The sequence below is a fragment of the Oncorhynchus tshawytscha genome, linkage group LG05 (genome assembly GCF_018296145.1).
Source record: "Oncorhynchus tshawytscha isolate Ot180627B linkage group LG05, Otsh_v2.0, whole genome shotgun sequence".
NCBI lineage: Eukaryota > Metazoa > Chordata > Actinopteri > Salmoniformes > Salmonidae > Oncorhynchus > Oncorhynchus tshawytscha.
The window spans coordinates 25,706,740-25,731,284 of NC_056433.1; the positions used below are offsets into that span (position 1 = coordinate 25,706,740).

The 24,545-nt window shown below is 41.1% G+C and overlaps 3 protein-coding genes and 1 non-coding gene across 4 annotated transcripts; 1 reads left to right on the plus strand and 3 right to left on the minus strand.

Annotated features, from left to right (window-relative positions):
* Positions 1 to 150: 150 nt before the first annotated feature.
* Positions 151 to 9,404, minus strand: mep1a.2 (meprin A, alpha (PABA peptide hydrolase), tandem duplicate 2). The gene is made up of 14 exons (XM_024420454.2): positions 9,313 to 9,404; positions 9,182 to 9,206; positions 9,041 to 9,094; positions 8,865 to 8,905; positions 8,699 to 8,774; positions 8,491 to 8,608; positions 6,700 to 6,875; positions 6,218 to 6,439; positions 5,887 to 6,033; positions 4,013 to 4,228; positions 3,413 to 3,862; positions 2,999 to 3,175; positions 1,058 to 1,271; positions 151 to 535 (listed from the first exon to the last, which is right to left on the minus strand). The coding sequence occupies exons 1-14, from the start codon at positions 9,373 to 9,375 to the stop codon at positions 385 to 387; spliced, it is 2,130 nt and encodes a 709-aa protein (XP_024276222.1). The 5' UTR covers positions 9,376 to 9,404; the 3' UTR covers positions 151 to 384.
* Positions 9,405 to 11,460: 2,056 nt separating this feature from the next.
* Positions 11,461 to 15,628, minus strand: LOC112250371 (meprin A subunit alpha-like). Its single transcript, XM_024420458.2, has 14 exons — positions 15,518 to 15,628; positions 15,415 to 15,439; positions 15,147 to 15,203; positions 15,002 to 15,042; positions 14,680 to 14,755; positions 14,399 to 14,516; positions 14,020 to 14,195; positions 13,708 to 13,929; positions 13,401 to 13,547; positions 13,011 to 13,226; positions 12,723 to 12,857; positions 12,289 to 12,615; positions 11,886 to 12,056; positions 11,461 to 11,790 (listed from the first exon to the last, which is right to left on the minus strand). The coding sequence occupies exons 1-14, from the start codon at positions 15,578 to 15,580 to the stop codon at positions 11,723 to 11,725; spliced, it is 1,842 nt and encodes a 613-aa protein (XP_024276226.1). The 5' UTR covers positions 15,581 to 15,628; the 3' UTR covers positions 11,461 to 11,722.
* A 1,989-nt stretch (positions 15,629 to 17,617) lies between these two features.
* Positions 17,618 to 21,978, minus strand: LOC112250372 (meprin A subunit alpha-like). The gene is made up of 14 exons (XM_024420459.2): positions 21,808 to 21,978; positions 21,643 to 21,667; positions 21,501 to 21,545; positions 21,329 to 21,369; positions 21,123 to 21,198; positions 20,856 to 20,973; positions 20,451 to 20,626; positions 20,021 to 20,242; positions 19,651 to 19,797; positions 19,307 to 19,522; positions 18,743 to 19,207; positions 18,341 to 18,514; positions 18,021 to 18,098; positions 17,618 to 17,857 (listed from the first exon to the last, which is right to left on the minus strand). Exons 1-13 carry the CDS (start codon positions 21,865 to 21,867, stop codon positions 18,049 to 18,051), a joined length of 1,815 nt encoding a protein of 604 aa, XP_024276227.1. The 5' UTR covers positions 21,868 to 21,978; the 3' UTR covers positions 17,618 to 17,857; positions 18,021 to 18,048.
* A 2,129-nt stretch (positions 21,979 to 24,107) lies between these two features.
* Positions 24,108 to 24,189, plus strand: trnas-gcu. The gene has a single exon. It is a non-coding gene; the product is annotated as a tRNA-Ser (tRNA).
* The last annotated feature ends 356 nt before the right edge of the window (positions 24,190 to 24,545 follow it).

Sequence of the window (24,545 nt, forward strand, 5' to 3'; positions counted from 1 at the left end):
CATAGGGCTGCGCACAATTGGGAGGCTGTCAATGTAAATAAGAATTTGTTCTGAACTGACTTGCCTAGTTAAATAAACAATCATTGAGCAACTTGCCACAATATTGTTTTAGTTCGTGTTATAGACAATTACAAGCGTCCAAACCTAACATAAACATAAGTAATTTAATAAATAATTTCACATACAGTGGAGAGTGAACTGGTCTATGAAAAGTCACTCTCTGCAATGAATTGATTGCATGCCAGCCATGGTCAAGGAGTTCTTATTGATTCAAAATAACAATATCAAATATACAATACGCGTGGCAATCTGTAATCACTGTTTCTTAGAGAGGCATTGGGATTGAGGTGGTACATAAGTATAGCTGTGAAGCAGTATGGTGACTCAGTGAACTCTCCGGATGACTGAGAAGATGGCCAGAGTCAGCACGATCGTCCCTGCCGCTCCACCAATCAGAACGCCCAGAATGCGGCCATCGATATGTTGCTTCTCACACGTCTCACCAGCATAGTATGTGGCCTGGCCAGTGGCACACCTTAGTGAGAATAACAGCCATTATGAGTCAGTGATAACAGTGAATACACATACTCACTCCTTGTCTCCCATACCATATTGTACTGTACTTTCATGGAAGCAAAAACCCTAGTAAAAATGCAGGGAGCATGTCAAAATGATAATGTACTATATATTGCAAGTAGTTACTCAGATGTGATGTGCCCATGTCAAACTTCACAATTACAGAATCAGTCAACACAGACAAAGATCAGGCAGATTTTGGAGTGGAAATGTGTGTATGAAAAAACAGAAAAGGAAATTAGTGTATGGTTTGTCACACAGTAACTGCACTATCAATTCAGCACTATAGCGTAATTAATATGTAAAGATAATTTCAGATTGAGCCGACATATGCAGCGTTTACCGTGAATGTAGTCTCTGTAAACGTGGGAACATTGTCTTTACATTTCAATCACGCTGCAGCATGGAATTTCCGAAATATAGATTGAATTGAACCCTAGGTGTTGGTATGGGGTTGTGCAGGTCATACTTGTAAACACACCTGCACGTGGCTTTCCCATGTTTCTCAACCACACACACTCCCCCGTTGAGGCAGGGGTCGGGGCTACACGGGTCACTCGGGACGGCCCGTGCCTGTCTGTGTTTGGGACCGTCAGCCATCTCCTTCTCCTGTCTGGGGGTCTCCTCCTCTGGGAGGTCACCACTGGGACTCTTTGGCTGGACAGGGACCTCCATCTTCACCAGGTGGGTCAAATCTGGAACACATCCACAAATAATAATTGTTTAGTGTTAGGAGAGAGAATGTTGTTGTTTTTGTTGTTTTGTGGTGTAATAATCCAACTGCTAAATTATTCAACTCTATTTTGTCTCTTGCTGTCAAGTGACCATGTCAATTGATTGCTTTGCACAGTTTTAGGGTGACGTGGGTTAGGTTAAATAGTAACAGTCAGAAACTGTTCAAATCATCACATAACAATATACACTATATATAAATGTACAGTGCATTCAGAAAGTATTCAGACCTATTGACCTTTTCCACATTTTGTTAAGTTACACCCTTGTTCTAAAATGGATTAAATTGTTTTTTTTCCCCCTCCTTAATCTACACTCAGTACTACATAATGACAACGCAAAACCACTGAAATATCACATTTACATAAGTATTCAGACCCTTTACTCAGTACTTTGTTGAAGCACCTTTGGAAGCGAATACAGCCTCGAGTCTTCTTGGGTATGACACTACAAGCTTGGCACACCTGTACTTAGGAAGTTTCTCCCATTCTTCTCTGATGATCTTCTCTAGCTCTGTCAGGTTGAATGGGGAGCGTCGCTGCAAAGCTATTTTCAGGTCTCTCCAGAGATGTTAGATCAGGTTCAGGTCCAGGCTCTGGCTGGGCCACTCAAGAACATTCAGAGACTTGTCCCAAAGCCACTCCTGCGTTGTCTTGGCAGTGTGCTTAGGGTCGTTGTCCTGTTGGAAGGTGGACCTTTGCCCCAGTCGTACTTTGCTCTGTTCATCTTTCCCTCGATCATGACTAGTCTCTCAGTCCCTGCCGCTGAAAAACATCCCCACAGCATGATGCTGCCACCTCGATGCATCACCGTAATGATGGTGCCAGGTTTCCTCCAGACGTGACGCTTAGCATTCATGCTTCTAATGGTCTGAGAGTCTTTTAGGTGCCGTTTGGCAAACTCCAAGCGGGCTCTCATGTGCCAAGCCTGATTGGTGGAGTGCTGCAGAGATGGTTGTCCTTCTGGAAGTTTCTCTCATCACCACAGAGGACCTCTAGAGCTCTGTCAGAGTGACCATGGGGTTTTGGTCACCTCCCTGACCAAGGCCCTTCTCCGCAAATTTCTCAGTTTGGCCGGGCGGCCAGCTCTAGGAAGAGTCTTGGTGGTTCCAAACTTCTTCCATTTAAGAATGATGGAGGCCACTGTGTTCTTGCGGACTTTCAATGATGCAGTAATTTTTGGTACCCTTCCCCAGATCTGTGCATTGACATAATCCTCTCTCAGAGCTCTACAAACCATTCCTTCAACCTCATGGCTTGGTTTATGCTCTGACATGCACTTTCAACTGTGGGACCTTATATAGACAGGTGTGTGCCTTTGAATTTACCACAGGTGGACTCCAATCAAGTTGTAGAAACATCTCAAGGATGATCAATGGAAACAAGATGCACCTGAGCTCAATTTCAAGTCTCATAGTAAAGTGTCTGAATACTTCTATAACTAAGGTATTTCTGTTTTAGTTTTTTTACATTTGCAAAAATTTCTAAAAAACCTGCTTTCGCTTCGTCATTATGGGGTATTGTGTGTAGGTGGATGAGTAAAATGTTTTATGTAATCCATTTTAGAATAAGGCTGTAACGTAACAAAATGTGGAAAAAGTGAAGTGGGTCTGAATACTTTTTGAATGCACTGTATGTCTCGCTATTTTGTATGTGGAGCAAATAAACTGATTTGATGTACAGGCCCTCACCGTCAAAGTCGGCAACAATGATGAGATCATCGTTCTTGAGAAAGCTTCTCCTGTGCAGCTGGTCATGAGAGAGGAACGTAGTCCATCCATACTCAGATCCTCTGTAGCAGTTGGAGCTCGCGTCCCACTCCGCCCCACTGGTGCTGGTGGGCTTGACCCAATATGGGTTAGTAGTATCTGGGGAAAAAAACAGTTTAAGGTATTAACATGTTACAAAGCCAATTATTTTACATGTATCAAAAGATTGCCTGGTGTATACTTTTGATAGTATATTTTATGGTGGACTAAGATCATACAAGCGTATACAATTTCACAGCGAATCAATAAATACTGAACAATACTGTGCCTGTTTGTATGCGATGCAAGACATATTTTACGTAAGGGACTCATAAGCACATGATTACATTAACTGACCGGTGGTGAAGCTTCTGGTGGCAGACATCCTCAGCTTAGCGTCAGGGTCCTGGTCCATGGCAGTGACGGTAGCCTGCCTGTTCATCACTGGCCACTCCATCACACCGTCGTTCTCCCCGCTGCATAGATGGAAGGTCACACCCACATAGTCAGGATATGTGCCATCTCTTCCCTTGGGGTAGAGGCTGATCCCGTAAGCATAACCCTCAGCGCTGTAGAACGGCTTGCTCCTGATGCGCCCTCCGGCTGGAGTTATGGCGAGCAGGCCAGTGAAGTTCTGAATTCTCCAAACGCCGCTGGGGCAGGTGGTTTCTGTTAATGTGATGTCATCAATCAAGATGGCCCCCTCTGCACTGTTGTTGGACCCTACCGTGCCCTGGAAGAAGTAGCGGAACCTCTCTTTGACCTTCAAGGTCACGTGGGCTACATTCCAGGAGTCATCTCCATCACCTGAGGAAATAAGACATCTGATCAGCTTCCTGATCACCTTCCTATACTCCTGGAGTAACATGCAACACAGACACTATCAAAACTCTACAAACCATATGTGTAACATATTTATGTATTTCGTTGAAAGCGGGGTCATCCTGAATACAGTACCTGTGATGGTATGGACCTTCTTGACACTGCAGACATTTCCTGTCCCATCGTCTGTTCTGACCCACACAAACAGCCTGTCCCCGGGGGCCCCGACCATCTTGTAGAAGAACTGCAGACACTGCTCCTTCCTCTTAGGGTAGAGGATGCGTGACTCTAGAAGAGCGCTTTTCCCCACTGTCGCTTCAGATGTGTCAAACCTCATGAAATAGCCAGCATCTACAGAGAGGGTCATTGATACAGTACAAATACTTAACCAACCATATATGATTGCTAACATCAAGTGGAAGGATTGTCATGACTGTCCTGTGAGGATCCAAATTTATAGGGGGAGGAGGGAATTGGTGTGGGGGGGTTGACACCTGGGTGTGCCCTGTTGTAAATTAAAGGAGAGGAGATCCAGTGTCTCCCTCTCCAAATTCACAAAGGAATGTGCTGTATCTCCAGAGACTTTTCCCGCGGAAACTTTAACTCATTCAAAAGCGAATACTGGAACAATACTCCCAACAGAGAACTTGGGAATGGTGACATTGTTGGTTATTTTGTGATGTCATTAAACATGTTATAAAGGAAATACTGTAACTTGGAAAGAATACCCACTACATGTGCGAAATCTCCATCCAATACGTTGTGCATGAAATATGAACAATGATGAAAGTGTTTTTGTTAAGAGAACGATGTGATGTTAGAAATATAAGAGAAAATTGTTTCTATAACTTTGTACAAGTGAGTAGTTACTGCCCCTTGAGGGAGGTCAGTGAGCATGTCAGCCTCTCGAACAACCCCATTTTGAATGAACTGTATAAAACGAGGGCTTAAGAATTCACATATGAGAACAGAAAGGCGTCTCAAGTGGTTCGAACTCTGAAATCTCAACACGAGGTAGAGACGATAGTCACCTCCCAGACAATCACTGATACAGCTGATCAGCTGTCCTAAGTAAAGTATCTAGAAAAGTGAACTTAAGCGGGACCATACTACTACTCTTCTTAATCTCATCCCCCAATGTATACCACCGACACTGCTGGCTAGCCTATATTCAAAGAGAAAGGTTCAGGAGCAAATGGAAAGTAGAATAAACTCTGTAGTTCTGTTCAGGACTATGCGACAAGTCAATGGATACTGGACAACGGCAGAGGACAACAGTAGAAGAGACAAGTGGGGACCCTTTTGGAGCATTACAAGCGTGCTTCGGAAAGGCCCAAACAAAACCCCTTCCAAGAAGCCTTGGTTCCAACTGAGATACCCAGCAAACCAAGGCATTTACACGTGAATACATTCATGATTTCTTACTCCAAACGGGCGGCGGTTCGTGTGCAAAGTATATGATTACTGTGAGAGTAGTTTCTAAATGTACCAAAGTGTTATGTCTCTGCCCCTCTCTCTCGCCCTCTCCATCTCCTTTGTAACAAGCTGCAATATTGTGACAGTCTGCTAGGGACCTGTTTCTAATGTATTGAGTGTGTATGTTTATCCTGTGTTATCATTTAGTTAGCTAGTAAATAAATAAGGAATCAAATTTGTGTAGTACTGAATCATAAGTAAGGCGGAGGTTTTTGCAGATGCAGGAGGTTTTGACTGTTCAGAATGATGATATGATACGAGGGGTTGATTCATACATTGACTGTTTTATGGATGTGATAAGTAAAGACCTTTTAGAGTTTAATTCAGGAGATGGTAACTAAATAAACAACCGCTCTCATGGTGGCCCAAATTTCTTATGCGTTAATTGTAACATTATTCATTTAATCGGGAAACAATTAAACGTAGTCAGTTGATTAGATGAATAACAGTCATCATATGAATAAAAGTAAAGTCACAACAGGATGAAGAATGTGAAAGATTTTGTCCATGTGTGTAGGTAGTACTGTAGGAACCTCTGCAGCGGCCTGCCAGTGTGTGGTCTGGCTCCTCAGCGCTGCTCAGGGTCTGGACCCAGTCTGCCTCGTCAGTCTCACCCTGGATCATACCACAGATGTTGATCAGCTCAAAGGAACACTGGTCCAGGAGAGTGTGTGTATTGGCTGCAACAACAGCAACTCTGTTAGCTGTTATTCATAATCATCATCATTAAATCTCTATCAGAATGGCAATGTCTAAGGCTGTGGTTGTTCATCATAATTTCCTTATACTTTATTTGATGCTCCGGAGCAAAGTTGATGGCTCTTGCAGTTTGATCATGTAGGTCATTCCATCTGGGTCACTTACTGCAGTCATACAGGCGGTTCAGCCTGAGCAGGTCTACTGCGCTGAAGTCCAGACGCTGTCCGATGATCTCATTGAACGCTGGGATGGCTGTGGTGATGGTAGGGATGGTGGCGTTCTTGTTGAAAGACAATGGCCTGTAATGCATGACGGACTCATAGTCATATGGCGTGTTCAGGTCTGTGATGAAGTCGTCCTCATACTTGTTAAAGTTGTGCTCCTTTCCTGTAGATATGCAGGTTACAGAATGTGTTATTCAAAATTGTTAGATGCTTGTAAATCACTTTTCCAAGTAAAGATTTGCAATTATTCTTGTGTGGATTGTGTGTGTTTTTTTCCCTATTTCTAGGTATTACTGCGCTGTTGGAGCTAAAAACACAAGCATTTTGCTCTACCTGTGATAACATCTGCAAATCTGTGTACACTTTGATACACAACTGATACTTGTATCTGCCACCGTCTGTGCTTAACTCCATCACACCCACCTTCTATGATTTGGTCCCACCAGATCTTGACGTAGTCGTCTCTGTCAGAGCGTGACTGCTCATGGTAGAAGCCCAGAGCGTGGAGGAGCTCGTGCTCCACGATGGCCTTGGTGTCACAGCGCGCCCCTATGGAGAGGTTCTGTCCTACCTTATCATCTCCTACAAATGACCAGCATCTGTGGCCGTCACAGACAGGATTACGCATTATGACACGAGAGTAAACACAAAATCAAATCAAATTAAAACAAATGTTATTCGTCACATACCGAGAAATGCTTACTTAATAGACCTTAATTATCCCTAAGTGTCGATTGACACAATCCCCATCAAAATCTGTCAATTTAAGAAAGAGATATCCGTTTTTTTTGCATTGGATGTTTCTCAATCCACCTCCCCAGATGTCGCGGTGAAAGGTGTTGGTCACACCATGAGACATCCCCAAAAAATCGGTCTTCTCACGAAAACGCCTGTAGCGTCTGAACTATTTTGCCTATTATATATCTATTATGACCCCCACAAGTGTCAGGGTACTCATCTGTCCAAACTGTTATGGCTACAAACTAATGTGACCCCACTGTGGAAAGGGGAGATTCTCACGAAAACGATGGTGTCATGGGACTCGTTTGAAGGTAACTGGTACTAGTTTCAAAAAAATGAATGGAAGTATGAAGGTAGTTTTCTGCCTACCACCCAAAAGGGGTTAAATATGTGTATAAAAAAAACGCAATATTTCTGAGCTCCTAGATATATGACAGACACTTAAAAAACAATTATGAATGTGTTTTTCAATGTGTTTCTATGGGCTATAGTAATAAAACCCTAATGTAATATTTTATCAATCATTTTTTATATATATATTTTTTGATCTGAAGGGGTTCTAAAAATCTAACTAAAATCGCTAAATGATCCATAAATGATCCCCTTAACCAAGAAGCCCTTAACCAACAATGAAGAGTTTTAAAAAAGTAAGTAAGAAAAATATGCTAAAGGAAAAATAGGAACAATACAATGTTTCCTAATTTGTTCTGTGGAGAAAACTGATTTACAATCGTACAGCTTACTTCATATTTCACCATAACATTACTTTACTGTGGTCCACACAGAATATGTATCTCATCATAACAATGGTGACATGAAGGACAGTACTCAACAAAATGCTTTAGCATATTCTGTCACATTCGTCGTATGAATCGGACCAAGGCTCAGAGTTGTTTGCGTACATTCTATATTTGTTAAAAGAATGAACACTGAACAAACTAACAAAACAACAAAACAAACCGTGAAGCTAATATGAATAATGCAGACAGGCATCTAAACATAGAACAAGAATCGACTAACACAAAAGGGAAAATGGCTACCTAGATATGATCCCCAATCAGAGACAATGATAAACAGCTGCCTCTGATTGGGAACCATATCAGGCCACCATAGACATACAAATGTCTAGACCTACAAAACCCCTAGACATACAAACACCCTAGACAATACAAAAACTAGCATACCCACCCTCGTCACACCCTGACCTAACCAAATATAAAGAAAACAGAGATATCTAAGGTCAGAGCGTGACATACAGTATTCCTCGACTTTACACTAAAAGAGGGGTCACCGTTTATTACAGGTTTGGAATCTGTAGACGCATAGAACACTATGATGAATGTCATTTCCTTAGATAAGCATTTTCTAATCTGTGCTCTCCATAAAACCTTGTATTTTATGCTTTGGAGCGACAGACGGTCCATAAAGTTAACCAAGAGCTCATGACATTACAGTGTACTTGGCTGAACTCACCCACTCAGCTTTGTGAAGGAGATGTATGTGCTTTCTCCCTCATAGGGCTTGAAGTCCACACAGGATTTCAGGCGGTATGCTTCGAATGCCTGGTGAATAACACCTTTTGCATTCAGCTCTGAGGGAGTGAATATGAACTGGTTTTCAGAATGTCGTCAATGACTGTATTTCACACAGCATTGAGACATGGTTGGTAGAGCCTACATACCCAAAGAATCTGTCAAGATGTAAGGAATGGGAAACTTCCATCTTCTCGTTTCATCCAGGATTGCATTTCGCCTTGGCTGCAAAATCCATTTAAAAAAAACGAGGCTAACTGATTTTGTTTAGTCAACTATTACATAGAACAAGGCTATGAAGAGAAGTGTACTTACATCACCTGCAATGTCTCCCTCAAAGAGATTTAGATCTGCTTCTGAAATATCAGGAAATAAACAAATCTATCACTCTCAGTAAAATAAATATTGCCAGATTTGTGAGATTATTGCACATACTATTATATAACTTCCATAATGTTACAGTTTAACTGAGAGAGTGTAGAGAAAATTACCTGAATTGATCTCAAGTATATCCTCTCGCAATTCACCTGCATCTGCATCACCACCTATTCATTCAACAGAGAAACCATACTGTAAGAACACAGAGCATTATCACACATACACCCTTATGCACGAGACGATTTAGAACTTACCATAACGTGTCGGAACAGCTTGCACCTACAACAAAAAGAGACACTGCTTGACTCACAACATATAATTGATCAAATGTACAATTATTATAATTAAGTCAATTCCTTTAAATAACATAGGATGTGTGCCCTACCTTGAACACAACCAGAATTGCAATGAAAGCGGTGATCCTCCATGGCGCATTGACAAAGCCCATGTTTAATCTGGAGGAGTTGGATATGTGTTTATCTGCTATTGTAAACAGGCCAATAAAGTCAGAGTCTGGATGAAACTTTGATCTATACAGATGTAGGATCTTAATTTGACCACCATTTTGTTGCTAAGAATTTTCTTGCACATCAGGAATGGCAAAGCTATAAATAATGTATCCACTTTACAATATCAGACTTGATTTGCTCTAATGGAAATGTATCAATCCCTACATAAATGTCCATTAATAATAATCCACATAATAATTCACATTTAGTGTTGCTGGAGGATAATTTTCCTGTTGTAACAAACTTGCTCAAATTAAGATCCTACATCTGTTTATAATGACTGTAATGAGTAACGTGAACTTAACACTTGACCATCACATCTCTCTCTCTCACTTTGCCGTTCAGTCAGATGTGTCTTGTCATATCATTATCTTCAATGATCTTATCTTGTAACCTTGGCAGATAAATATGTTATTGTGTTTTGGTACTATGTCAGCAACAGTTTCAAACATGATTTAGTGTTTTCGATTGAGTTTCTGACATGCAGGTTTAAGTTTCTTAAGTTTAAACCTAATTTCAAAATGATTTTAATATAAAACAAATAGTGTATTAATCGCAGTTGTGTTTTCTCCAGGTTTATGTATTTACTAGTCTTCATTTGTCCTGAGCTACATGGTGTTATTAAAGACAGGCAGAGTGGGTAATAGTGTGTCAGTGTGTTTGAACATACAGTGAGCTCCAAACGTTTGAACGTATGTAACAGTATAGCTTCCGTCCTTCTCCTCGCCCCTACCTGGGCTCGAACCAGGGACCTTCTGCACACATCGACAACAGCCACCTTCGAAGCATCATTACCCATCGTCCCACAAAAGCCGCAGCTCTTGCAGAGCAAGGGGAACAACTACTTCAAGGTCTCATAGCGAGTGACGTCACCGATTGAAACGCTATTAGCGTGCACCCCGCTAACTAGCTAGCTAGTGAGTTCAAAAGTATAGGGAACGTGATATATATTTTTAATGGCGCTCTACTCCATAACTTTTGGATATGAAATGATACAATGACAATAAGGTTAAAGTGCAGACCGTTAGCTTTAATTTGAGGGTATTTCCATCCCTATCGAATAAACCGTTAAGAGATACAGCACAATTTGTACATAGTCCCCCCGTTTTAGGGTACCAAAAGTATTAGGATAAATTCACTTATGTGTATTAAAGTAGTAAAAACGATGTATTTGGTCCCATATTCATAGCACGTAACAACTACATCAAGCTTGTGACTATACAAATTTGTTGGATGCATTTGCTGTTTGTTTTGGTTGTGTTTCAGATTATTTTGTGCCCAAAAGAAAGGAATGGTAAATAATATAATGTGCCATTTTTTAGTTCATTTTATTGTAAATAAGAATAGAATATGTTTATAAACACTTCTACATTAATGTGGATGCTACCATGATTACGGATAATCCTGAATGAATTGTGAATAATGGTGAGTGAGAAAGTTACAGGTGCACAAATATCATACCCCCAAGACATGCTAACCTCTCACCATTACAATAACAGGGGAGGTTAGCATTTTTAATAACAGGGGAGGTTAGCATTTTTTGAGGGGTATGATATTTGTGCGTATGTAACTTTCTCACTTATCATTATTCACGATTCATTCAGATTAAAGCTGACAGTCTGTATATATTATTATATTGTTATTTACAGTATGTCATTAATACTAATCATGGAAATGTTTTCAAAATTATTGATATTATACTAATAAATCATATGTAATTTAGATAATGAAAAAATGCTGGCAATTTTCTTTAATTATTAATTACCTATTTATTTCTTATTCTTGAAAATTTGTTGTTTTTTGTTGTTGTTGTTTGGTTAGTGTTGTAAAAATAATTGAGTCTGCACTTTAACCTTACAATCATTGTATCATTTAAAATCCAGTAGAGAGCTAAAGCAACAACAAAATGTGTCACTGTCCCAATACTTTTGGAGCCCACTGTACATCCTTATCTTTTATTCTGGTTATGGGTGGCAGGGCAAATGGTGGATAACTGGTGAACAGACTAATGTTGGAGACAATACTTTCAATAGTTTGATTTTAATCTGTTAAAAGCTGCATGAAGGTGCATTTCACAGGCTACAAATAAACAAACCAGTATCCAGATGGAGGCCACAGACAGATTGTCAAGACAGTGTTTAACATTACAACTGACACATTTACTTGTATAGGCCTGCCAATGTTTACTTCCACTGCCTTTCTGTGAATGTTTGGAATAAAAAGAAAAGTGAACATTGACATTTAAAAATGCATAAAGTCTGCATCTGATAGTTGTTCTGGACAGCCTCAGTCCTGACTCCGGAGCTGAACTGGAGACTTAATTGGAACTTCACTTTTGATCAGCGGAGTTAGATCTGGAAATACAAAACGACAGGGGACATGTTTAACACAGTTTCAAGTGTGATCCCCAAAAAATCTTAGAGCCCTTTGAAAGTAGAGTCAGGCGCACCTTCAAACTCAACGAAGAGAATGAGGTCATCATTCTTCAGGTAGCTCCTACTATTGAGGTGGTAGTGGGAGAAGTAGGCGTTCCAGCCCCAGGTCCAGCCATGATAACAGTCACAGGACGGGTCGTACGTCCCCATCTTGGACGGGTTATCCCAGTACAATATGTTGGAGTCTGAAAGATTGTTATATATAAGCAGATAATCTGCATATAGATTGTGAAGGCAATTGATTTCCATGTCCTGATTTATATTGATGTATAGATGTCTTGTTATGCTGACTCATAAAAATGTTGGTAATGCTATGACGATTGTTTAACCTAAAAGCTTTAATAGCCACAATAATCTGAGTGTGAGGGAAAAAAATGTTTATGTGCCCCTTTGAACCAACATTAGCCTGCCCCATACCTGGGATGAGATGAGTGGGACTGGTGGTGAAGCTGTAGGAGAAGGACTGCCTCTGCCTGACGTCAGAGTTCTGGTCCAGCAGTGTGATGGTGACCTGTCTGTTCCCTGCCGGCCACTCCAGGGCCTGGTCGTTCTCCCCGGTGCTCAGGTGGAAGAAGGCCCCAATGTACCCATCGTAGTAGGAGTTGGGTAGCAGCTGGATGCCAAAGGCGTAGCCCTCGGGGCTGTAGAAACGTGGGCTCTGGATGTACTCTCCTGTGGCGTAACTCTTCATGTACTCGCTGAAGTTCTTGATACGCCATGTTCCACTGGGGCAGCGTGTCTCCGCTAATAAGAATAAGAATAAAGACAATAAAAACTTCATTCACATAGCACCTGTCATACACATCAAAGGGTTTTACAGTTACTTAAAATGTTAAGACAGAGTACCGTACCTAGGGTGATGTCATCCACCTGGATCCCCCCCAAGGAGTTGGCTGGGTCGCCCCTGATCCCCTGGAAGGCATAGCGGAACTTGGAGTCCATCGTCAAAGGAACGTGGGCAATCTTCCAGGAGTGGTCGTCATCACCTGTGAAAACAGATGCAGGGTAATGATCATTTTTAAGGTTGAACATTTTCAAACTGTACCTGTTGAAGCTATATTATGATGCTACAACGCATAGCACAGCCATGGTTTATCAGATTATTGAGCATGGCTGTTCACCAGTTTTCTCAAGCCTACCTATGAAATTCCCAGCTGCAGTAGGGGATAAGACTTTGCCTTTAGCATCCTCCTTCCTGGTCCAGACCACCAGCTTGTCCTTGGAGCTTCCAGTCATCTTGTAGAAGAACTGCAAACACTGCAGATTCCTCTTGGGGTGCAGGACCCTGGATTCCAGAAAGGCTGAGTCGCCTGCCCGACCAGTGTCGGTGTAGAAGTTCATGAAGAATCCTGCGTCTACACAGATCACAAACAAGATGTTATCATAGATGTGTTATGGTAAAATAGTTATGAATGCCATTCAGAATGGTTGATAGACCTGTGTCCACCCTTGCGATGTGTAGGGGCAGGAGTTTTTTTCTGGACAATGTCAGGGATCCTGACCCTAGTATTACTGTATGTTAACCCTACCTTTGCACTGGCCAATGAGAGTGTGGTCATGAGACCCTGGCTGGCTCATGGTGCGTACCCAGTCACCATCATCGTTACGGTTCTGGATCATCCCACAGGTGTTGACGGTCTCAAAGGCACACTGGTCCAACAAGGTCAGAGAGGAGGCTACAGGACAGACATCATACACAAGCACACTAAGCAAACTTAATCAGTTAAACACAACATAAGTTAAACACAACATCAGCAGTTTTCTCTGGTCAAATCAAGTGATTAGGAAAAAAGTGATGGTCCTCCTGATCAATTGACCTGATCAGGAAAAACTCACAGCAGTTATACATCCTGTTGAGCCTCAGTAGATCCAGGCTGCTGAAGTCATTGTACTGGCCCAGCACTTTGGTCATCTCTGGGTCCTTGGCTGTGATGGTTGGGTACCGTGGGTCTTTGTTAAAGGAATATGGACCGTAATGCATGATAGACTCGTAGTCGTATGGCGTGTTCTGGTCGGTGATGAAATCATCAGCGTATTTATCAAAATTGTGGTCCATACCTGTAGAATGTACATACAAAGGTTGTGGTAAGTTTTACAATAAGGCTGGCCATGCAAAAATGTTTTGGGTGTTGAGCTCTTGAACCTTACCAGGCAGGACTTGGTCCCACCAGATGTCCACATAGTCATCTCGGTCGGTGCGAGACTGTTCATGGTAAAAGCCCAGGGCGTGGAGGAGCTCATGCATTATGGTGCCTTTGTAGTCACAGGATGGGCCCAATGACAGCTGTTGCCCTGTCTGTAGGTCTCCGACCATAGACCAGCACCTGCAACAATTCCGTGATGCCACAGCAGTGAATTATCTCTTGAACACGAGAGACCAATCTTATCCACATAGTGCCAGTGTGGGTGCAGACCTTTGTTCCAGCCAAGCAGTAATGCACAAGATTCAACTCAGGCTGTTAAGACTGTGATCATTAGCAGAATCGAGTGGAGGAGCAAACTCGTATATCAGAAAAACAAACTATACCCATCTAGCTTTTCAAATTTGATAAAGCTCTTCTCTCCTTCATAGGGTTTGAAATCCACACAGGATTTCAGCCGGTACATCTCAAAGGCCTGGAAAATGACCCCCTTGGCATTCAGGTCTGAAATACAAACAAGGGATTAACAGACTAGAAATATTATAATCTGTATGTGTATTGATTGTAATGGTATTGGTAGCAATACCCATAGTTCAGTATTCTTTAATCATGGTTTATCACCAGTGTAAATCATGTTATTAGGATAAGAGATGGTGCACATTTTTACCAAGGCTGTCAGCCAGTATGTAAGGGATGGGGAATTTCCACCTGCAGGCTGGATCCACAAGGGCATTGCGTCCAGGCTGATAGAGTGATATAACTTTTATTACAACACTTAATTATTGATTGCACCGGAAGTACTATCGTTGTCTTTATTGAAATCACATCAATCAAAAATCTAGATAGATAAAAGGTCAAAGTTTCATTTATAGAGTGCGGGCTATTTACCACACTTCTTTTTATTATTGAAAGCCCTATTTTTTCTTCTAAGTCGAAAGACAGCGAACATACTTGCAGACAATGAGAGGTTTAGCACAGTACTAACTTACATTCAATGCAATGTCGCCCTCAACAACAGGGGTCTTCAATCCTATGGAAAATCAAAGATTATAGACATGGAAGATAGTTTTAAAACACCACAAAATATAATAGCAAATACATACACTGTATACCAGTACGCACAAAGAAAGTTACCTGAGTTGACGAAGGGGATGTCTCGTCGTATCACCTCATCAGCATCAATGGCAAAGGCTACAGTAAGATCCACGATGTTAGACAATGAATGCATTTTTGTTTGGCTATAAACCCATTTGAACACTTTTTCTTAGACCTGTCTTGGATCTACAAATATGTCTTGTTATATAAAATAACTCACCAATGTGACATGAGCACCATTCGGGTGCATTACAAATGTATACATACGATTTGATTAATTATAGGTTAAATAAAAAATAGTTCTCACATTTCTCCTTTGACATCCGCCTAATCTGTGAAGTGAGATGAGAATGTTGTTTTCAAAATCACGCATTCATGGCAAATGTATTAGATAGAGAGAGAGATCTTACCGTGAATGCAGAGGACGGAGACAGCAGCAGTCCCAGACAGCACAAGACCCCCAGTAGTGACATTTTGGAGAGGTTGACCACAGACCTGATACCACAGCACTAATTAAAGCCCTTTAAATACTCTTAATACAGCAAGCTGGAAGGGAAACTTTGACCCACAGGTTATCATGTTACATATCAAAACTTCAATACAACACCAATACTTTATTGTCGTGTGGAAACTGTCTTGTCAGGTTCAGTGGAAAGTTTTGGTTAATAATCAGATATGGCCATGAAAGTGATAAGTGTTGATAAGTGTGTTCAAGAGTGCAATAGTGGGGTTTTGAGTTCTGCTAGCGTCCGTTGGCAACAACATAGTAATTACACTGAACCACAATATAAACGCAACATGCAACAATTTCAAAGATTAATTTCAAAGTTAATTTAAGGAAATCAATCAATTGAAATAAATTCTTAAAAGAAGGTAGGGACGTGGATCAGAAAACCAGTCAGTATCTGGTGTGACCACCATTTGCCTCATGCAGCATGACACAGCTCCTTTGCATAGAGTTAATCAGGCTGTTGATCTTGGCCTGTGGAATGTTGTCCCACTCCTTTTCAATGGCTGTGTGAAGTTGCTGTATATTGGCTTGAACACAATGTCGTATTTGTTGACCAAGAGCAGCCCAAACATGACATGTCTGGTGAGTATTCAGGCCATGGATGAACTGGGACATTTTCAGCTTCCAGGAATATGCTACAGATCCTTGGGACATGGGGCTGTGTATTATTTTTAATTTTACCTTTATTTAACTAGGCAAGTCAGTTACGAACAAATTATTATTTTCAATGACGGCCTAGGAACAGTGGGTTAACAGAACAACAGATTTGTACCTTGTCAGCTCGGGGATTTGAACTTGCAACCTTTCAGTTACTAGTCCAATGCTCACTAGGCTACCCTGCCTCCCCTAACGTGAGGTGATGGCGGCAGATGAATGCAACGACAATGGGCCTCAGGATCTTGTCATGGTATCTCTGTGCATTCAAATTGCAATCGATAAAATGCAGTTGTGTTCATTGTCTATTGCTTACGCCTGATCATACCCTAACCTGACCACCACCATGGGGCACGCTGTTAACAATGTTGACATCAGCAAACTGCTTGCACACACGACACCATACATACTGTCTGCCATCTGCCCGGTACAGTTGAAACAGGGACTCAAGAGATGGTTTCTGACAGCTTGTGCAGAAATTATTCACTTGTGCAAACCCTCAGTTTCATCAGTTGTCTGGGTGGCTGGTCTCAGATTATCCCGCAGGTGAAGAAGCCGGATGTGAAGGTCCTGGGCTGGCAGGGTTACACTTAATCTGCGGTTGTGTGGCCGGTTGGACATACTGCCAAATTCTCTAAAACAACATTGGAGGTGGCTTATGGTAGAGAAATTAAAATTAAATTATCTGGTAACAGCTCTGGTGGACATTCCTGTAGTCAGCATGCCAATTGCACTCTCCCTCAAAACTTAAGATATTTGTGGCATTGTGTTGTGTGACAAAACTGCACATTTTAGAGTGCCCTTTTATTATCCCCAGCACAAGGTACAACTGTGTAATGATCATGCTGTTTAATCAGCTTCTTGATATGCCACACCTGTCAGGTGGATGGTTTATCTTGGCAGAGGAGAAATGCTCACTAACAGGGATGTAAACACATTTGTGCACAACATATTATCGAAATAAGCTTTTTTTTGCATATGGAACATTTCTGGGATGTTTTATTTCAGCTCATGAAACATGGGACCAACACATTACATGTTGCGTTTATATTTTTTGTTCAGTATATATTTCTATGGGTAATATAACACGCTATGGTAACAATGCAAACATATTTTAGATTATGAATATGATGATTGAAGTGTGTGAGATAAAATGTATTACAAAATGAACATTTTGAGATACTAAAAGTGAATCATAATAATCCCCTGTCATTTAAGTGACATATAAAGGAGCCATGATCCTCATACGTATAAAAATATATATATTTTACTGTGATCATATCTACGAAGTGTTATGTGATATTGATTTTTATTCCATAACAAAAAAATCCTGTGCAACAGAAAAAACATAATGAAGCATTTATTTGAAGACTCAAACTTTAATGAAAGAATTTGTGAATAAGAATGTTTGAACAGTAAAAACAAATAACATTTCAAAGAGTTTTTAGTGATTTTATAAAGTTTTCAAACCAATCACATTTTCTACAAAATAATTTATAGTTACTCACAACATTAGTTTAGATAAATTGTGCTGTTATTTTCTGTACTCTTCTTGAGTCTGTCCAAATCCTCAGGACTGCCGGTTCTGCCAAAATATCAAATACAAAGACACGAAAAACTAAATTGGAACAATATTAATGAAAATACAAATGGCAGTCTACTTTAAAAAGTGACTCTCGGAAATATCTCACAAAATCCCCAGCACAAAAATAAAATACATTTGAAAGAATTTAAAATAAACAGCTTACCTCCCCTCGGTGGCAATAAAATACGTCCTCACTCCTTTGGGTTGATGGGAACCTCTGTTTTTATCAGAGATGTTATGTCTATAGAGACATTAAAAGCAGTGTGGCCATTTAGTCAGCTGACCTCAAAGTCTAACAAGCTCCTTTATTGCTCTGGCTATCGCAAAGCATTGCAGAAAGTCAAATCCTGATATCTGATAGTGATGTAAAACAAATGAGTGTTGTAATAGTGTGTGATCTGACCAGTAATGATACTAATCCTCCTCCACATTTTTTTGTAACCTTTATTTAACTTGGAAAGTCAGTTAATAACAAATTCTTACCTTCAAAGTCGATAAAGATGATGAGGTCATCGTTTTTCAGGTAGTTCCGTCGTCGCAAGTCGAAATGCTTGATCATGTTGCGCCATCCCCGCGACTCTCCCCTGTAGCACCCACACCCTGGATCGTAGGTCCCCACATTAGTTGGATTGTCCCACCACAGCTTTCCATCTGGAGCTGGAGAACACAGAAACATACTGTATATCATTAGACTATTAAATCACATTATAGCTGTTTCATTGCCGTCGTAATCTGACCAGATTTTGGGCCAGATATAACAAACAAAGCATTTCCTGATTTATCCAGATATGATTAAGTTAAGCAAAGAGAAATGACTTTAAGGTAAAGTGTACATGAAGACAAATCTAACCTAAAGTGTATTCTCTAAACACAGTAATGACGTACTCTTAATCAGGTCTGTAGTCAGACTGCGAGCAGACGACATCCTCAATTGAATGTCAGGATCCTGGTCCATGACCACGATTTTAGCCTGCCTATTCAGGGCCGGCCACTGCATGACCACGTCATTCTCCCCGCTGGCCAGGTGGAAGTACATCCCAGTGTAGCCCCCTGTGTGGTCACTGTAGTCAGAGACGGGACGCACACGTACACCGTAACGATAGCCCTCTGGGCTGTAGAAGACTGGACTGTCCATGACGGTGGTATTGTTTGCAGTGTTGAGGATTCCGGTGAAGTTCTTGATCTGCCAGACAGCGTTGGGACAGCGAGTCTCAGTCAGGCTGATGTCGTCAATGAAGATTCCTCCATTGGTTGTAGATGGATCTCCTCGGATACCTTGGAAAGCATAGCGGAACTTCTCTTCGATCTCCATGGAGACGTGGACAATCCTCCATGTGTGGTCGGCATCTCCTAGTTTACAAATCGAAATGAAATCATGCAGTAACAAAGTTTCAACCAAAGAGGATAAACAATACATACATCAGTGATTGTATATATGAAAATGAATACCCCAGATGGTGTGTATTTTCTTCAGTTTGCGAACTGTCCCAGTCCCATCGTCCATCTTCACCCAAATCACAAGTCTGTCCTTCGGTCCGCCTGTCATCTTGTAGAAAAACTGCAGACACTGCAGGTGTCTCTTGGGGTACAGGATGCGAGACTCTAGCAGAGCTGACTCGTCCTCCTTCCCAGTCTTAGTGTTGAAGTGCATGTAGTAACCTGCATCTAAAAGACCACAAAGATATCACACATACAATATGTTAGAGCTCTTCACTCTAATGGTTAGGATTGAGGGTATGGTAATCTACTCCTAGAAGTGGTTGATCTGAGGTGATGTATTGTTGAACTCTGACCTCTGCATTGGCCAATGAGAGTGTGATCCTCATTCCCAGTGCTGCTCTTGGTGTGGACCCAATCTGCATCATCAGTGGGGCTCTGAATCATCCCACAGATGTTGTTGTACTCAAAGGAACACTGGTCCAGGAGAGTGAGAGGGGAGGCTGGCAACGGAGGAGGGGCATATCTCAGTCGACACGTGGATCACAATGAAGCAACTATAATTTGATCATCTCATCTGACACTAGAACATTTTAACTTGACAAAAACGGAGAGGTGATTAGCTTGTTCTTAAAACGAGTAGTTTGCATTTTCCTACACTGCTGCCACACAGCTGTGTCAGGAAAAATAGGTAACACTCTCTGTCATATGTCTCACAAAACTTACAGCAGTTATACATCCTGTTCAACCTCAGCATGTCCAGTTTGCTGAAGTCCAGGTACTGGCCAATGATGTTGTTGAATTCTGGGATGTTGGTGGTGATTGTGGGAATGTTGGGGTCCACGTTGAAGGAGTATGGCCGGTAGTGCATGACAGACTCATAATCGTAAGGAGTGTTCTGGTCAGTGATGAAGGAATCATCGTATTTGTTGAAATTATGTTCCAGCCCTGCAAGAAAGGATAAAAAACATGTTATACTAAAATGTTCCCACTTAACTAATAATGGTATTGTATCTAGACAGTCACATGTTGTGAATAGTGCTAGGCTGAATAGTGTTAGTGCTGGGCAGTAACAAAACCCTCCACTTGGCCCTTTGTGGCCAAGATCCACTACCCTTGCTGTCTCTCATCAACCAGAGGGCTGACTGATACTGACCTGGAGTGACCTGGTCCAGCCAGATCTTGACATAGTCGTCTCTGTCCTGGCGAGACTGTTCATGGTAGAAGCCCAAAGCGTGGAGGAGCTCGTGTTCGATCACAGCCTTGTGGTCACAGCCATCGCCCAGGGACAGGATCTGTCCATTCTGCTGGTCCCCAACGCTGGAGAAACACCTGGCAAACACAGTTCAACGTTGAGTTATATGGATGTGTGAGGGCAGACATGTTTAAAGTCAAATGTTAAAACGTTGCAGCAGTTACGCAAGAAGACAATTGTTTTGCGTAACAAATTGATTGAGATTTGTTCATTTAGTCTGTCCTGGTGAATGCATACATGAAAGCTATAGAGCATTCTGTGTAAAAGCAATGGCCGTTGGACAATATGTACACTGTCAGCTCATACCCGCCTCTCTTTTCAAACTTGATGTATGTCTTCTCGCCTTCGTAGGGCTTGAAGTCTATGCAAGATTTCAGACGATACATTTCAAATGCCTGATGGACACAACCTTTGGCATTCAAATCTGAAAGACAAGGAAGAACAAAGCTAAGACATTACAAGTGGCTTACAGTGTAATAAATTGATAATATGCCTTGTATGCTGTGTTGCATGTAAATAAATGAATTCAAGTCATTTTAGTTGGACTCTATATCAAATTCAACTTGCACTTACCCAAGTCATCTGACAGAATGTAGGGTATGGGAAACTTCCATCTGTATTTAGTGTCAATCAAGGCATTGCGTCCTGGCTGTTAAAAGGAAGAAAAAGAGTCATGTACTAATTGGACTGAATCTTTCTGGACTCAGGGAAGACATTATAAAGATTATCAAAGGACAATCTGTTTTTTTTTACAGCAAAATAAAGCCATTGGTTCTTGCCATAATGAGCATATCCCCTTCAACCAAGTCTTCTTCTGCTCCTGTCAGGCCAAATATAATTTGAAAACAATGAATGGAACATTTGATCACTATTCATGTCATGAACATCAAACATTACATGTTTAATCAAAATGACCACATACAAACATCCTGTTAAGTTCCTCAAACTCACCCAAGTTAAGTAAGGGGTTATCATCTTCGCCGTTTCCATATACCTCTGCACATAAAAAGCATGGCTCAGATCAAGACATGCAGGTAGAATCATTTTGATGTATTTGGAATTGACTTTATGGTAAGATATTTGGTTGACATACCATGCACACGAGATGACAGAGGAATCTGTCCCCCCAAAGAGAAACAAATATTTAGCAAATAATAAATATGCTAGAATTTCAATTCCACTATTCCTTTAAGCACTACCTTTACATGTCTAGTAATCATCTTCACAATCATAATTCAAATGTATTGCCTGTACTTACAGTGTACGAACTGGACAGCGCAACCAGCCCTGTCAAGAAGAGAAGTGTCTGCATGGACATGATGAATATGGCTAGACTATAGTTTCTGCTTTGGTTTATGTGTCCAAGTGAACCAGAGGACCTTGAGCCCTTGATAAAGTTTATGTCTGCTATGGTAAAAAGTAACTGGGGGCCTTGAATCTACAGTGCTGCTGATATGTGGGACGTTATAAAACCAGTTCAGAGTGCCTCCCCAAACAACTCAGGGAAAACGAATGGGAGACAACACTCATTGGCTGTGGGGGAATAACACTTTTTTATATGACAATCAGTGAGACTGCCACCACCTGGTAAGTATTGAAAACTACCCCGCTCTGCTTATGTGTTAAAAACAAATACTGACTTGTGTTGGTGCTTCTAAAAAAGCATGCAAAACAGAGTCAAAGCTGGCTAGTGAGATCTTCCCTCCCCGGATTTGCCAATGATTTACATTAATGGTTAACCTTGCTTAACTGGTAGCATCACCATTGCCAATGGTTTCCACATCTGCCCAGAGGGAAGGGTGTAGTGTTTCATTATTCTGAGCATTTGGGAGAATTGCTTGCAGACACAGCAATCAATTCAGGCCCTCAAATATATAAAGTATTTATTTGTTAACAATTGACCTTGCAATCACCATAAACAACAGGCATAGTATCAAACTGAGTATAGAACAATAATTGGTAACATGACAAAATGTAGGCTTATGCTTTACAAAACACGGTAAACAGAATCGAGGAAAGGAGGGGGCGTGGCGGGGCAGTGGGTTATTGGAATGCTGCTTCATGTAAAAGTTGGTGTATTTTCAGTTTTACAGCATTCTTCTTTCCATGGGGGAGCTTCCTAAAATATGGGAGCAAACTAAAGAACATCTCATCCTCTATGTCCTCCATTCCATCCATCCCATCCATCTGCCACCTCCTCTTCTGGCTGGGCCCATAGGATCCTGATGCAGTGTCAGGAGAGGGAGCGTCCTCATCGTCTGCCTAGTCCCCCTCGATCTCGTGGATAATGAAGGCTGATTTGTCATCCACACCTTCTGTGGCACTTTCCCCGTTCCTCTCCATTTCCTTATTTCCCCTATCCTCCAAGTCAAGTGTGGTGTCTCCTTGCCAGCTCTTGGCCTGGATGAAGGGGGTGAGGAAGGACATTCTCCTGCTGTGCATCCAGTTCTTCTTGTAACTATCTGGCTCCCCAGAGGCTTTCCTCTGCTCTTCAGCCTGCTTGAATCTGACGAGTGTGTCCCTAGGGTTCTTCCATTTCTTCTGACAGTCATCAACTGAACACACCAAATGACACGTCAAACAAAAAAAAGAGGGGAGACAGGGAAGGATATCTGCATTTTACACAAATAGAGCAATCTCAATCTGAGCTATCAAAGGTTGAGGGAAATACACACCATGACATTTCTTGAATCTTATGTAAACATATATTTATTTCTAACTTACCTTATTGCAGGGATCACATTGTTGTTTTATTAGGTAAATAATACTTGGCAGGTAGCTAGCTAAGTATGTAGCTGGCTATGTATGCCGTTGGCTACCTAATAGGTGAGGGAAAGTTGTGTAATTGGTCAACAACACAGCTCAAGCAGGTAGCTAGCAAGTTGGCTAGTTTACTTGCGGTTGTGGCTAAATGCTATACTGCTACGGACGGAAGTGACGCAAATACCGTCTAAATCTTAAAAAGAAAATGTCGTTTCGGGAGAATTTCTGCATTTTAATTATCACTAAACCTAACAATTGTCCTACCCTTAACCTAATTATCCTAACCTGCTACGAAAAGTCCATTATCTTCGTAGTTATATACCATCTAGTCCTCACCCTTACGAGTTAGCTAGTTAAGGTTATCTTGCTAGCAGCAAGCTGTCCTTACCAGGCATTTCCACTTGCAGAGTTACAGCTCTCCGTGCCCTTGCCTTTCTCTGTGAGTCCTTGTAAGAGTTTAAAGTTATGTTATACAACTCACGATAATCCGAAACAGACTAAATTACTCTGTTAATCATTTGCATATTGGCTTTCAAAGCATTCGCTGCTGCTACTGGATATTTGTTGAATTCAGAATGCGCCAGTGTTTTCTTACGCTGATAGGTCCAGTTTAAAAATTATAACTGGCTAACATTAGCTATCTACCACAATGGAATGATTAAGACAGATGTAGCTAGCTAAAATGTATACATTTTATTTATACAAATCAGAACGATTCTGAAATTCAACGTTATATGTTGTGAAAACATATGTAGCTTCGTTTGATAAAGCTAACTGTTTAGCATTGGGTAGAACGACGAGGTGGCCGAGTGGTTAAGGCGATGGACTGCTAATCCATTGTGCTCTGCACGCGTGGGTTCGAATCCCATCCTCGTCGAATTATTTTGGCCCTGTCCTGAAGGTAGTCAGTCATATGTAGCAACTAGCTATGCTCTACAAAATATGTCTGACATTTGCTCGCATACTGTACAAACGTATTTTGTCAGAAATTCAATCAAATTGAAGGGATGCATGGGAAATGCCTTTTTTTTTCAAATCCAGCATTTTATTAACATAGACAGATAAAGTGCAATAGGTCAAATGCTATTTCAGGTATTTAAATTACTTTTCAATACATTTCAAAACAATTATTCATATCACTTTTATTTGAAAAAACAAGTCGTTTAATTTTGGAAAGTATTTGAAAATGATCAAATTCTGACTCCCATGAATTTAACCCAGTTATTTGAAATA

Excerpts from the sequence above, each read along its gene's own strand:
- LOC112250371 (XM_024420458.2), bottom strand. The coding sequence starts at position 15,580 with ATGTCACTACTGGGGGTCTTGTGCTGTCTGGGACTGCTGCTGTCTCCG. Across the intron at positions 13,227-13,400 it reads TCTCATTGGCCAGTGCAAAG|ACGCAGGATTCTTCATGAAC; the intron begins GTAGGGTTAACA and ends TGATCTGTGTAG. Across the intron at positions 11,791-11,885 it reads TCTCTTCGTTGAGTTTGAAG|ATCTAACTCCGCTGATCAAA; the intron begins GTGCGCCTGACT and ends TTGTATTTCCAG.
- LOC112250372 (XM_024420459.2), bottom strand. The coding sequence starts at position 21,867 with ATGTCCATGCAGACACTTCTCTTCTTGACAGGGCTGGTTGCGCTGTCC. Across the intron at positions 21,370-21,500 it reads TAACCCCTTACTTAACTTGG|GAGCAGAAGAAGACTTGGTT; the intron begins GTGAGTTTGAGG and ends TTGGCCTGACAG. Across the intron at positions 20,243-20,450 it reads GCTGGACCAGGTCACTCCAG|GGCTGGAACATAATTTCAAC; the intron begins GTCAGTATCAGT and ends CCTTTCTTGCAG.
- mep1a.2 (XM_024420454.2), bottom strand. The coding sequence starts at position 9,375 with ATGGGCTTTGTCAATGCGCCATGGAGGATCACCGCTTTCATTGCAATT. Across the intron at positions 8,906-9,040 it reads TATACTTGAGATCAATTCAG|AAGCAGATCTAAATCTCTTT; the intron begins GTAATTTTCTCT and ends CTGATATTTCAG. Across the intron at positions 536-1,057 it reads CATGGGAAAGCCACGTGCAG|GTGTGCCACTGGCCAGGCCA; the intron begins GTGTGTTTACAA and ends ATTCTCACTAAG.